Source organism: Marmota flaviventris, chromosome 6 (genome assembly GCF_047511675.1).
Source record: "Marmota flaviventris isolate mMarFla1 chromosome 6, mMarFla1.hap1, whole genome shotgun sequence".
Taxonomy (NCBI): Eukaryota; Metazoa; Chordata; class Mammalia; order Rodentia; family Sciuridae; genus Marmota; species Marmota flaviventris.
The window spans coordinates 36,368,073-36,383,500 of NC_092503.1; the positions used below are offsets into that span (position 1 = coordinate 36,368,073).

The window sequence follows — 15,428 nt, forward strand, 5'->3', positions numbered from 1 at the left end:
TTAAAAACATGTCCTGCAAATCATACTACAACAGTTCATAGCTATCTTCATCACTCTTTCCTAGATGGATAGCAATCATTTTTTAACATTCTTCTATTTTGGGTACCAATGTTAGTTAGATTTTGCAATTACAGATAATGGCACAACACATAAACTTGCATGTTTCTATTTTGTTAATAGTAGAGGCATATCTTCCAAAAAGATACTACATGTGTGACAACTAGTTCAAAGGGAAATCGCATGCCTAGTTTTGTTAGGCCATTACAACTTTGCCTACTGAAGGGTTGAACTGATTGACATCATTTTGCCTTTTTAAAGAAGATTTGGGATTGTTTTCTATAACTGCATCCATTGTCTATATCTTCAAGAAATCCATGTATGTTTTTGGATTCAACAAAAATGCATTTCTGGTTCCTGATCATCACAGGTGCTTTACTATCCCTCCTAATATAATATACATCCATCTCTCAGCTCGATTATTGTGATAATCTCTGCTCTTTGTGCCCCTATCCCACTTGTTGAGAAGTATACTAGTAACTTTATATTCATGTTTTTATTGACTCCTCAAAATAGTATTGCAAAGTAGGTTTAATGTTCATCATTATAAAAGATAAGAAAGCTGAAGCAAGAGAGCACTAGAAAAGCTTCCCAAGCTCATTCAGCCAGCAAATGACAGAGCTACCGTGAGCTACTCTTTCCTATTGCAATCCATGCTATTCAAACCAACTTTTCCAATTTCACTTTTCAATATTTGGTGGGTAGATTTAGTCTGTGAATGAAAGCCTTACAAAAGCCTTTATAAATGGTTCATGTCGATCCTAGAAATCATGATTTCCTGGCCAGTGCATTCTTTCCTGACAAACTTAACCTTGAAGTATTCATTATCAACTGTGGGTGAAAGAGGGAAACTCTATCAAGTAAACTTGATAAATTCACAGGAAAAAAAAAAAACTGATGAATCAGTGTACTCTTCGCCAGTTCAGTTTTATGAATTTTATACATTTAACTTTCAGTATTTTATTTCAAAATTTTCTGAAATTTATTTTATAAATCAACAAACTACTTGCCTCTAAGTTTCATAAAAATATGGGACATTGGATAATGCCAAAAGAGCCACAGAAGTTTAATAGATTTTTATTCATTAAATAATGATGATTTTGGTAGCTTCATGCAATCTCCTTAGATCTCAAAATTTAAGAATTGGTGAATTTAAAAAATTGATAATTATTTCTTCAGCAAAATAATCAAAGTATCAATTTGAATTTAATGGTAGTAATGCATGGACGAATTCTTAACAAGTGAACATAAATCAAAATCACCATAAATGGCAAGACTACATGATCATGATCATATTTATTTTTTTGAAATTACTGATTGTCAAAAAGCTATAGTGGTTGACTTTTAATTCATTAACTATTTGGGCAAGTTTTTAATTAGATATTGTAAAAAGTTTGTCAAAAAACTATAGTGGTTTAGTGGTTGACATTTAATTCATTGAATATTTGGGGAAGTTTTTAATTAGATATTGTAAAAATTTTGTCAAAAACCTCTAAAACTAGCTTCCTTGAATCTTGTGTGTTCATTAAAATTTTCCATGCAGTCAAAGAAAATGAACCTGGAAGAATAATAAAATCATTATGTACAAACTCTGAAATCTTTTTCTAGCTCCATTTGGAAATATATGATCAATCAAATTTATTTCATTTTCTTTTTACCAATTAGTAGTAATATATTCAGTTGCACAACAAACATAGAATTTCAACATTGCATTATAGGTAATATTATTTGGCATATCTGGCCTACCAATTTTATTTCATTCTTTCTATGAAATTAGTGATGAAATCATAAATTATACAAGAAAATTATATGTAGAATGCCATTGTTATTTTGGCAATAACTTAAAATAAAAACTAATACTCATAGTTGTGGTACATTCAAATGAAATGCTTCATATCTATTAAACAAAATGAGTGGAATTTACTCATTTTCTGGGATAAAGCTCCAAGAAAGATTTCCATAGGTGGAAAGAGATCTGGCTCACTACTTTCTATGTGATGGAAAGCTACCTGCTGACTGACAATGTCTCACTAGAGCCCTGATTCCAGAGGAAGTTTCTAAGAAGAAACTTGAATTGTATTATGTCCCTAGTGTCTGGATGTTTTGTTCCTCCAAGTAATGCATTTGGGTTTTTAAAAAACACATAAGTAAACTATTCATGTTTTGTTTGATTTATTATTTATTTGCTTTCAGATTCAAACTTTTTGCTTTGAAAAACACTAATAGTATCATTATGCTTTTAATTTGGGTCAGTGGCTAGGTATATGGATGGATAATAGGGATGCAATAGTAATTTCCAAACTTGTAATTGTACAGTTCTTCTGCTTTTCACTCTACTAGGGATCTTAGCATTTGAAGTAATGCAGAAGAACGTGTTTCATGACTAACAAATATTGGATCAAAGAAACTCAGAAAAGTCAAATTGCTAGTAATTTCATTAATTGTGGTAGTTTTGCTTTTGAAATTCTCTTATATTCTTTAAATTTAAGATCAAAGTACTCAGTTTAGAATAAGAAAAGTTCTGATGAGCACAATAAGGAGTATATGTGGGTGTACTGAACAAAAGTGTGCTTTAGTTGATATGCACACTCCATGTTTCAATATGGACTGCAGATGGAAGGACAGTCCATGAGGGCAAAGAAAAACATGGTTCTCAATGGTCATATATCAAGAGTGATTATTCCTAATTAAATATAAGAGATAACCATAAGAAATCATAAATTTCTTTTTAGAGTATATATCATGATATCTATACTTCTGATTTAATTAGTTCACCAATGTTTGTTCAACATGGTCTTGATTTTTGTCAAGTATTCTTTTAAAATTCTCACCTGTAAGTTTACTCACTGTGCCAAGAACACTTAGACCTGACAGGACTGTGTTCTGTAGGGCAGTAAAGTCACTGATTCCAGAGGCTGTGTCCATTTTACTAAGAATTCGTGGTGGCAGGCCCTTCTGGGACTCATATACTCTAATGAAAGTTGTAGGAATGCGGGCAGCGCCTATATATTCCACAGCATTAACCCAGTTCTTCTCAAATTTTGCTTCTTGTTTAGAATAGTAGACATATCTAAAAGACAAATGGAAAAAGTATTTAATTATGGTTAATCATCTCAGAATTTCAACCTCACTTCCTTTAGAAAAGATTGTCTCTTGCCATAAAATTCATGATTTATAAAATGGGTTTTTAATGCGATGATTTTTTATCCATCCTTCAGGAGATGTGAAGATGCATAGTTAATCTTTAAGTCTGGGAAGGATCATCCCATTTGTTATTAATATTTTACTTTGCATTTTACATCTTTGAATTAAACATATAATACTCACAAAGAATAAAATAACTGTACTAAAACATTTTTAATAATATTCTCTGGCAATGTCAAGAAAAATATCAAAGGTCTAAGTCAAAATTATTACTGGACTGAGACATATGTTAGAAAACTGTTGATTTCCAATATTTTGGAGTCCCCAAAATATTGATCATTCTAGTGAAATAGAGGCCAGATTTTCAAGTCCAATTTTCTAAGTAATTGGAATTTAAAAGTTTACTTTAGGAAACCTCTTCAAAACTGAACTTTCTTGATAATTTGGGGAACCAATAACTATAATGGAAAGTAGAAAAGAGTTTTATAACTAGGTAATTCACAGCCCCTGTCACTATGAACTGTAAGTACACTGAACAACTTTTGCAAACATTTTTGTTCTCCTAAAAGGCTGTACACTTCCCACTTTGCTCACCAGGAACATTCTCTTTCAAGTCTCATCAAAAATATTGCTTCTTTCACGAAGTTTTCCAGCCTACCTAAATTAAAACCAATGACTTCCCACTCTGGCATATTCCCACGGCACCATCCACATATTTGAGGTTTTATTATAACATTAGAATATGTTCTAACCTCCTCAAGTTAGACCATCTGATTTTATTTTGACAACACATATGAAGGATCCACAAAATATAAGATGCTTACATTATGTAAACATGCTTACATTAAGTAAACCATAACATAGTCCAGAGGACACAACCCATCCCCATGACTCCCATTCTGATACTCTTTCTTCCCCTAGCCTGAACATAGTAGAGTGAGCATATGTTTATCCTTAATGGCAAGTGCTGTGTTGGGATTAAATATTCTTTGACACGTCACAGTAAATAAAAATACATGTCTATCAAATAAAAATGAAAGGATATGTCTATTCATAAGGATTTTGAGCAAGGGCCACTAAGCCCTAGTAACAGCAAATTAAATAAACTGCACCACCCAGAAGACTGAGGCAGGAGGATCACAAGTTCAAGTCCAAAATCAGCAATTTACTGAGACCCTGTCTCCAAATAGAGGTCTGCATGTAGCTCAGTGTTAGAGCACCCCTGGATCACTCCATAGTACTGCAAAAAAGAAAAACAAATTGCAAGGGAGTCAGAAACCTGGGAGAAGGGAAAAGACAATGAAGACACCAGTACTGAAAAGTTATATGAGCAGAAATGAAATTCAATAGAAAACTTTTCAAATTCTGCAGTTGAACAATTCAGTGGCCAGTTGATCTAATGAGTGAGACAGAATGTGGCCAAAACTAAGTAAATAAATAAATTTTTTGGTTCTCAAATAAAAAATATAAGTACTTCAGAACAAGCCAGCCAATACAAGACCAGAATTTGATTGGAGTTTACATAGGCCACAAATTATTAGGATTATCTTGCTTAAATAAACACTTCTTAGTATTTTTGACTGAAGAAAATAACTGATAAGATTCTAAGGCTATTTACCTGAGTATGATAGATTACAGATGTTGCTCCATTTTTTTCCTATTCCCTATTGCCCTATAATCCTCTCTTCTGTCAGGTAACTTCCAGGACCCTTACTTTCTATATCTGGTGAGAGACAGAAACACTTTCCCCTGGCTCAGTCATTTGACTTGATTTGGACAATATAGTATTAACCGACTTGATGAAGCATAAGCTTGAAGTGGATTTTCACACTTGATTTCTCTCTTGCAACTTTGACCACTATGGACAATGCCCAGACCCTCCTGATGAAGCAGATAAGTGCATCAGAACTGAACTTTCCCAGTCATCCCTGCTGGGGCTGATCAGTGAGTTCACCAGAGAGTAAGGCCAGGAAGGACCAGCAGATCCTTCATGTGTGAGCCAGGCTGAACCCACATGTGTGAGCAGGAAACACATGGTATGCCACTGAAGTTTAATAGTGTAGGTCCTGCTGCTGTTTTTCTTTTTCTTTTTTTTTTTTAATGAAGCTAACAAAATACTGGATCATATGTATGAAAAATTGCAGAACCAGGTTTTAACCCTAACAATCTGACTTTAAAATTCATATTCTTTACTACTGTTCTCCCTGCCTCTTGTTCTGGTTATAATCAGTATTTTATACTGACTGTATCCCATGTGCCAGTGGTTAAGCTAAATGCATATGTTTCTCAATTAATCCCAAAAATTACACAGTGTGACATGTACTATTACTATTGCCATTTTAAAAATGAGGAGTGATGTCTTTGGATACCCAAGTCAAATGGGGTCAGGACTTAAAAATTAGATCGGTGAAAACCCAAATCAAGATATCTTACTATATACATTGTTACAGTATTTCAGGCAACTGTCAATTACTTAGAATCTCCAAAACAGAGCTCATAGAAATTGACAACCAGAAACCTCATCAACTAGTAGATTAACAAATGCAGGACACCTAAACAAGCATTTGGAATTTCCACAGTAGTCATCACTCAGAGATTTGCCTATTTCCATTAGGTCTTCAGACAGATTTAAACTGCTTAAGGAGCTATCATCAAACATTCAAGTGATGTGGATTAGTAGAAAATATGTATTATAACTTGAATTAATAGTGAGACTAAATATAAATTTATCCATAATACAACTCGAGTATTCTTAAGTGAACCAAATTAACAACAGAAGAGAATGTTCTAAGTTAAATGATTTTGAATAAAAATGCCCATTTGTAACAGACAGTTATACATTTGTCACCCACAAAAGCCCCCATTAAAATGACAACAAGAAACATACTCAGAAAACAGGAAGGGAGCCACAAAATTTGGAGCCTGGATATTGAAAAGAACGATTTAAATTCTGAAAACATAGAGAAAATCTTAGGACTAATGCTGAGATAATATATACAATCCCCTAATTTAAGGTGGGGAGAAGAGAGAGGCTGGAGTCAGGAAGATGGATAGTGAACAGGTGAGCATGCACACAGATGCCTCCTGTACTTCAGCTCCAGTGGACCTGCTGCTCCTCACCCTGGAGCTTGTAGAGCAGAGAGTCCCTGCACCTGCACTGAGTCGACTCATCACAGTGTAAGGGAGGGACATCACCTAGAAAGCAGGGAATGTAAGTGACTAGAGTGTCCTACATAAGAAGACCCCAGGTGATGCAACACAAAACAGGCAGGGAGAATCTCTAGCAGCATAGTAGGAGACATCACAGGATTATCCATCAGTGCCAGTAAGTGTCTCTGAAAACTGAGCTCTTTAAGAAGAGGCTATGGGTGGGATTCTTGAAGCTTCGAGCAACTTGAGAAGGCAGTTCCTTGGCTTGCTGATGTCGAGCGCAGTAGTGTTACATGAATGGAATACTAAGAAATCAAACACCCAGGGCCATGACCAGCTCTAAGGGAAATAAGATAATGAGGAAAGATACAAGTAATCAGTTTATTCCAGGCCAAAGAAGTGAGTATTGATTACAGCCAAAATAATATAAGCTCTGAGTACCAATATAAACTATTCAACAACTCTACAGAGGGCCGTTTGAGAATGGCTTGTGTGTGGAGTGGGGATGATGTGAACTAAACCATAATTTTTCAGGGTGGTGACTCGAAGGATAATACCCATAGCTGAAGATAATGAAAAGTCTTACAGGAATGTGTTTTAGAAATGTCATTGTAAACACACAAACAATGAATAATAACTGGTGATAATGTGTCTAGGTATAGCTGTGATGTTCTTTTTTTTTTTTTTAGGGAAGGGAATATCAAACTATTTGACTCTTTAAACCATTAGCATATAAAAAAGCATGTAAATACAAACTAATTAATTTTTAAAAATCACACTGATATTCAATTTAAAATATACATAAAGACAGGAGGAAAGATCTCTGCAGCAGGACCAGCAGGCCAACTCCAAGGACTGTCCTCCTTCCTCACTCCCTGGGCAGGAGACCCTGCTTACACTCACCTGTCCTCTAATCTGGCAGCTGTGACTTATCTCCCCTTGAGATTGAAAAATGCCTCATAAACGAAGTAGTACTCAGGTTTTATTTTCACTCCATTCATTTCTGCTTATTATATATTGCAAATGTTGAAGCATATGTTTGTTCTCAATTTAGCTTTCAAGAATAAGAGAAAATCTTAGAAGACTTGATCTTTGAAATCCAGTTTTCAAGCCCTTTGCAATGCAGGCTGTGCAGCATGCAGGGTAAGAAGATGGGTTAGTGAGTTAGGGAATTTGAATATCTGTCCTGTAATTTACTGTAATATTTTTTTTAATTTTTTGTTTTAATTAGTTATACATGACAGTAGAATGCATTTACGCACTTTGATATATCATACATAGATGGGATATAATTTTTCTGAGTGTACATGTTGCAGAATCATATGGATCATGCAGTCACATACATACATACAGTAATAATGTCTGTTTCATTCTACTATCTTTCCTATCCCCACATCCCCTCCCCATTTCCCTCCCATCAATTCCTCTACCTAATCTATGGTAACACTGTTCTTCCCTAGTGCTCCCCATCTTAACGCGAATTAGTATCCGCATATTAGAGAGAACATTCAGCCTTTGGTTTTGTGGGATTGGCTTATTTTGCTTAGCATGATATTTTCCAACTCCAACTACTGGCAAATGGCATAAGTTTACCCTTCTTTAAAGTTGAGTAATATTCCATTGAGTATATATACCACATTTTTTTTATCCATTCATCTATTGAGGGACACCTAGGTTGTTTTAATAGTCTAGCTATTGTGAATTGAACTGCTATAAACATTGATGTGGCTGCATTGAGCCTACAGATTGGGGCAAAATCTTCACCACATGCACTTCCAATAAAGCATTAATCTCTAAGAAATATAAAGAACTCAAAAAACTTAACACCAAAAAAAAAAATAATAACCCAATCAACAAATGGGTTAAGTAACTGAAAGACACTTCACAGAAGAAGAATACAGTTGATCAACAAATATATGAAAAAGTGTTCAACATCTCTAGCAATTAGAGAAATGCAAATCAAAACTACGCTAAGATTTCATCTCACTCCTGTCAGAATGGAAATCATCAAGAATACAGACAGCAATAAATGTTGGCGAGGATGTGGTGAAAAAGGTACACTCACTCATACATTGCTGGTGGGACTGCAAATTGGTTCACTGTAAGATTTTAAGCACTCTACCAAACACTCAAGAACAGATTTATTATCTTGGAAAAGCAATGATTTTGAACTGAGTTTTATTACGTGAAAGTATTTAGAACAGTTTCTTTCACTTATTTTTGATATTTAAATGTACTTAATTCTCTATTCTTTTACTTAAAATGTTAGCTGTTTAAAATTTTATTTAGGAAGGATATTTATTGTTGCCAAGGGATGAAATTAAAAGACCAAAGTTCAGGAAATAGAATGTGTTGATCAAAAACATCTTTGTTGTAATCAGTGAGGATGGGATCCTACTAATTACCCATAAAATGAATACTTTTTAATTTATTCCCTGGTGATCAAAATAGACATACACAAATTTAAATATACTCACCAAAAGCTTTATATTATGTGATTTTGAAACAATTTTTAAACAAATCTGCCAAAGGGGAATGACGGGAACTGACAGGGAGAGGGAAATAGGAAAGGCAGGAGAATTAATTAGACATAACTTTCCTATCCTTGTATATGAATACACGACCAGGGTAACTCCACATCATGTACAACCAACTACAAGAATAGGATCCTAATTAGGATAATTTATACTACATGTATGTACAAAAAGTCAAAATACACTCTACTGGCATGTATTTTTTTTTTAAAAGTGATTTTTTTCACACACAATTAATTCTACTGCATAAATAGGAATAAATGCAAGCTACTTGATTATCTAAGTTCATTAGGGAAAGAAAATATACCTAAAATAATGCTGCAATCTCCACAAATTTTTGTTGTTGTTGTTGTTGTTTTTCAGTGCTGGAGATCAAACCCAGGGCCTTACATATGAAGCTACCTCTCCAACCCTCCATAAATTTTAAATATTTAAAACATGCATGTTTTCTATGTTCAAAGTTATATTTTTCTACTAATTTACTTTTTGATACAAACCTATAAAACCGTTAAATGAAAAAAAAAAGCTGTAACAATCATTTACTATCAATCAAAATAATGAGGTTGACCATCACCATTCAAATCCACGACACCTGAGATAATCTCACGTGTTTCCCATCATTGCCCAAAAGGAACAAGAGAATCCCAACAGCTATGATAGATGCAACCCCAGATTACATCACAGACACTGACAAAGGATTACACTCCTTCATTGCCTAATTTAATGCCCAGTTTTGAAGCCAAATCAACTAGAAAAGAAGGAAATTCTCTAAGACTGAGACTTTTACCTTTATGAATGATCAACTGAGTGGGGAAAATATGAGTGAGTGGCATATGAAGGACTCAGACATTACTGTCTATTATATATATATATATATATACACACACACACACACACACACACACGCACGCACACACACATGTATTTATATATGTATATGTATATCTATGTATATACTTATTCACCACCAATGAATCCCCCTTTCTTTGTTTTTTGCTATATCTAGCTTTTTACCCTACACTATACCATAGAAGGTAGATTTCACCCTCTAGATAGTACCATTCACTTTCCATCCAAGTCATTCTTATGCCTGCCAATCTGTGTCCAGTATGTTGAGTGGCTTGATAATCTTTAGGCTGTCGTGTGCACTAAACATGATGCCTGCTGATAGTTACTCATACATTTTTATACCAATATATCATTTATCTATGCCCAAAGCAATGAAAATCATCTACATATTCATATTCCATTTTGTTTTCTACATGTAGAAAAATTCATTTCATGTATTTGATTTTTTTAATACAACCCTTTATTCTCCTATTTTGCCCCCTCATCGTAAAAGACATTCTATGCCAGGTCATGCTAAAATATTTACATCTCATCATTATAATGCCAATTGTTAGATCTATTATCTAATATTGAGATTGGAAATCATCATCATTCTAGAAGAAGAAAACAGTATAAATAAGACAAAAATCAGCCGGATGTGGTGGCACATGCTTGTAATTCCAGCAGCTAGGAGGCTGAGGCAGGAAGATCACAAGTTCAAAGCCAGCCTCCGCAAGTTAGTGAGGCCCTAAGCAACTCAGTGAGACTCTGTCTCTAAATAAAATACAGCAAAGGGTCTAAGGATGTGGGTCAGTGGTTAAGCACCGCTGAGTTCAATATCTGGTGACCCCGCAAAAAAAAAAAAACAAACAAAAATCAAACATACTAAAGAGAGATGACATTGGATCCATTCTTACCTATCGTCAAATGTGTTGAAAATGTTATTCAGGGTGAAGACATGTGCAACCCATAAGTATTCCAATATGTCTTCAAAGGTACTAGAAGGTGAATGCACATACTAAAGAGGAGAAACTTGTTAGTATTTGAGCAACTCTAACAATTCCCCTCCCTGAAGTTCGACTGGTTCAGACACATAATTGAGTGATATACTACATGAAACGAAAATGTTTGTAAAAGTAAATATGTGCAAGACCATTACTGTCTAACCTTTATAAAGGGCAAAAAAAAAATGCTTTACATTTGGTAAAGTATATACATCTAAAAGAAGTGAACTTCAAACATCTTAAAAGAATGCATATTTCATACAGGCACCAGGAGTCTTTTTTGTCATTTTTTCCTACCACCATTATTGAAATTACCATAAAATCTTAAGAGCAAGAAGAAAATTTTTTTTTGTTTGAAAGTTAAATTTAAATATATATAAAATCATTAATTGATAATCTAAATAACTAATAAACATATGTTTTCATCATGGATTTTAGTTCATATGTATGTTTCACCAATGCATTTTGTTTTAGTCATTGAATATTTAGTTTAGAACATCATATAATTGTTTATCTCTACCCACATGTGGTCATTTATTAGTTTAGTTGAAATAAGATGACTGGCCAGTGTGTCATCCTTAAAGAGAAGGCAACAGTATGCACCATGTACCTGAATGGCCCTTTCTATTCCCAAAAATCATAACCAAGTTAGGGAAACAATGTGAGTCTGACCCAGATGACCAATGGTGTCTAACTCTTATATATATATATAGCTCCACTTTTTTGTGAGGCACTGGAAGCACTGTGTGGAGCAGAGGTGCACCTGTGCAGTTCATCACCACTGGACTTTCTGGTGAAACATCTGTTCAGCCAGTCGCCACTGGACCTCCTTGTAACCATTTTTCAATAAATATAATATCTTGTGTCCAATCTCTGGTGTTTTCTTTGGTATCTTCATAACGTATCCCACTCTCATAACACAACAGTACTGTGAGAATTACAACTGATCTAAAACGAGTTCTATAATCCCCTGTCTCCTATGATCTCACGGTGGATCTGGAGTTCTAATCAACCATGCTAGCCATTCGCCTGTTATCAAAATACGTTGTATGCTCACTCTGTGTGGTATAATTTGTTTGAGTTGGGCAGAATGGATAAATTTTGTGTTGATTCAGTACTGGGACAATATTTCAATGACATGCAATACCCTATTGCAATATGTGTTAGTAATATATTAAGCATTATCAAGATAGCTTGCCATTTTAAGAAAAAAATATTGTACAAAGCACAAAAACCCTAGATAAAAATTACAAAATATAACACTTAAAGAAGGAACCTTGTAAAAGTCACTCCACTTGTTCATTATCTCAGGGAAGGATAAAAGGCAGCCAGATACATCATAGCAAAACCTCTTCTGATCCATAGGTGGTGGCTGAAGCCTGACTTGATCTGATGATATCCCCAGGATGCCATAATCCACCGCAGCAAGGAACGGCAATACACAGAGAAAATAATTTAAATCTGTAAGAACAAAGGGCTTATTATTATTACATGAAGCACCAGCCATAAAAGAATACATTTATAAGGAGGCCCTGAGTCATTAAAGAAAAAACTCCCAGATCCAGAAGCATGAGATAAAAGTTAGGCACAAAGAAAAAATACTGAACAAAATCCCACTAAGTATCATTTGTCTATATAACTTGAACATAACTTTGTTAAATAATCCTGTGATCATGAGTATATATTAAAGTTCTTGACTCATATATTAAAACAAAAGTAATTTGAATGGATTTGGTTATATTCATTTTAAAGCACTAAATTTAAAAAAAGGAAGAAAACTATCAAACTGTCCAGAGAAAGGTACAAAACTTCTCATTTAGGTTGTACTGTGAATTATATCTTTTCTAAAATATTCTAACAGGATTGCATCTTTGGTAAGTGGATATTAGGTTTAATTGGTAAGTATAATGTCGCTAACTATGTCTTTAAAGCAGAATTTTTTGATTTGTTTTGACAAGAGATAATTGGAACAATAAATAATTGCTTTGACAATCAAATAAGATTCTTTAAAATTCCTACCTACAGATTACTTACTACAGCAGTAGCTTTAAATGCATTGATTTAGTTAGTGTTAGACTTATACTGGCTCCTCACTGGAAATCAGTGTTGAAAATATTTTCATCATAGACAAGCATTTGTGAATGCAGTCCTATTACCCAGCATAGTCCTCTGATACTCCAAACTCATAAGCTGATATGAGCAAAATAAAGGTTGAATTCCAGATCTGTGAGTATGATTATTTGTGAATATTTAAGATCGATTCAGGATTTATGATGAAAATACATAGGGGATACATACTGTGAGTGTCACTCTTGAGAAAGTGAAATTTGGTGTGATCTTCCTTCTAATTATTGGGAAATACCTTTAAGAAATTATTGTGCAAATAAATTTCATAACTAAAATGCAAAATTAAAGAATTAGAAAATAATTTCTGATTATTTTTAGCATTAAGTATACAACTAAAGATGTAGATTACTGATTGATAAAATTAAATACAGTTGCTATTAACCTCTGACAAGTTTATGAGTTTCAATATTATCAAATATGCTAGGAACAAAATTAAAAAGCATAATTGTCTTGGTCTCACACTTTTCAGCCTTCCTTATTCCAAAGATTCCCTGTCATTTTTGAGACCTAACATCTAACTGCCTTTGTTGCTTACTCAGAGGCCACTTGTCCTTGTTGTTATTAGTTTCAATCTTTCTGTGAAAAATTAAATGTGTCCTAAAAAATGTGGCTGTTAAAACCTATAATATGACACAAATGTCACTGGGTACATGTGACACAGATTCATTTTTCAAAAGGAACACAATACTATTTTGTTTTATCCCAGACCCTAAAATTTTAGGTTGAATGCTTTCTGTGGTGAAAGGATAATATTTGTTTTGCTTTCAAAGTGAACCTACCAGCCCACCAACTGTCCACAGAGATGCACAGATGATCAGATTCATAGCCACAGTCTGTCCTTTGGCTGGGATCAGCTAATCTGCCTAGAGGAGAGAAAATGTGCAACAGTATTTATTATCCACAGTGTGAAACTGAGTATGATCATCACTTAACTAGAAACATTTTATTTGTAGATGCAAAAACATTTTTTTCTTATTTAATTTTCATTTTATTAAAATTACATTTGTTCAAGATTTTAAAAGATCAAATACTACTATGATCTTGCAATGAAAATCAACAGTTCCTTTCCTCGTCATTCCTCATTCTCAATTCCTGACACTTATTTCTGAATTACTGGTGTTAGTATTCTCTATCTTGTTTTTCCTCACCTCTTGACCAATTTTTCTTTAACCATACTACAAGTTTTGATCTTTGAATTATAGGTCTTAGATATTTTGCTTTTGTAAATATTCACATTTTTACTGTTTTCTCTATATCCTGATAAATTTTATGGAATGAATACTCCCAGAGTAAAAGAGTTAATAATATTCACATCATATACCTTCTTCATATGCACTGGAAGGTGACTTATTTCCATGAGGAAGCAATCACTTTCAGAGAATTAGCCCCCAAACAATTTGCATTTATGTCTCTGTTTCCACAGTCAGGTAATCACAATTAAAATTCAAGAAGTTCAAACTAATATGGCATTGTGTTCTGTTTGTGATATACACTCCCTTGACTATTCTGTTCATCCCAGTTCTTAGAAAGGAATGTACCACTTAGTAGGGTTTAGTAACCATTTGTAAAATGTTCAATAGATCAGATATAATGAGTGTTTTCGGCTGGTCATTATACCTTATGTCTCACTGAAGTTTCTAGTAGAAACAGATAATCCACAAGGGAAGGATTTGTGGAGAGGAGAAAAATGATTATGAGGGGAAAAGAGGGAAGTAAAAGAATCAATTTTCAAAAACATGTGCAGGATTTTCAGAGTCCCATTTTTCCAATACTTCATGGATATATATATATATATAGAGAGAGAGAGAGAGAGAGAGATAGTTAGAATAAAACAGCAGTCTTTCTTATATGAACTATATTAAAGTTCTATTTTCTAAAGTTTAATAATGATATTGATAGATGATGAGATTGAAAATAGCTGTCTTCCTTACCTGAACTATATTGCCAACCATGCTGCAAAGCCAATCCCCATAAAAGATTTTGCTCATTTCCTGAAGCGAATTTTTCAAAATAAGTGGCTGTTTGGTTCAATAGAATTTTATACATCCCGAGTCTTTCAGGGAATATCCAGGGATTGATAATGTATGTTCCATTCTCCACTGGGTAGTCACTGAACTGACCAGGACTTTCCTTCCACAAAGGAGGATACATATCTAAAAAATTTAAGTCTCCTGCTAAAGAAAAAGAAAGGGAACCAACTAGTACACAGACCCAGGAAGGAAGGAAAGTCATGGTGCCAAAGCTGGAGAGTGAGGTTGTGGCAGGACCTTTATTGGAGAATTAGGAGGAAGTTATACTATTTTCTTACATCATATCTTACCACCACTTGGCATTCTTTTTTTGTTCTTTTTGGATATGGTAGAGATGTAGAGGAAATTGGTATATTATTTGACATTTAAGAGAACTGAGTTTTGCTGTCTTTTCAGTAGGCTTATTTTGACAGGTTGGATAAAACTGTTCACAAAAAGCCTTCCAGAACTTTTCAACCTGTATTATGTTTATAAAATATATCACCAATGCCACTAGAATGCTTCCCTCTCACTAACATACTTTTGTATAGTTCACAGAAAATACTGAATAGTTG

At 34.0% G+C, this 15,428-nt stretch overlaps 1 protein-coding gene across 1 annotated transcript; it reads right to left on the reverse strand.

Moving 5' to 3' along the window:
- Window positions 1–796: 796 nt before the first annotated feature.
- Window positions 797–15,076, reverse strand: LOC114102135 (protein LEG1 homolog). The gene is made up of 6 exons (XM_027947399.1): window positions 14,776–15,076; window positions 13,624–13,707; window positions 11,994–12,178; window positions 10,631–10,731; window positions 2,889–3,127; window positions 797–888 (listed from the first exon to the last, which is right to left on the reverse strand). Exons 1-6 carry the CDS (start codon window positions 15,074–15,076, stop codon window positions 797–799), a joined length of 1,002 nt encoding a protein of 333 aa, XP_027803200.1.
- Window positions 15,077–15,428: the final 352 nt, after the last annotated feature.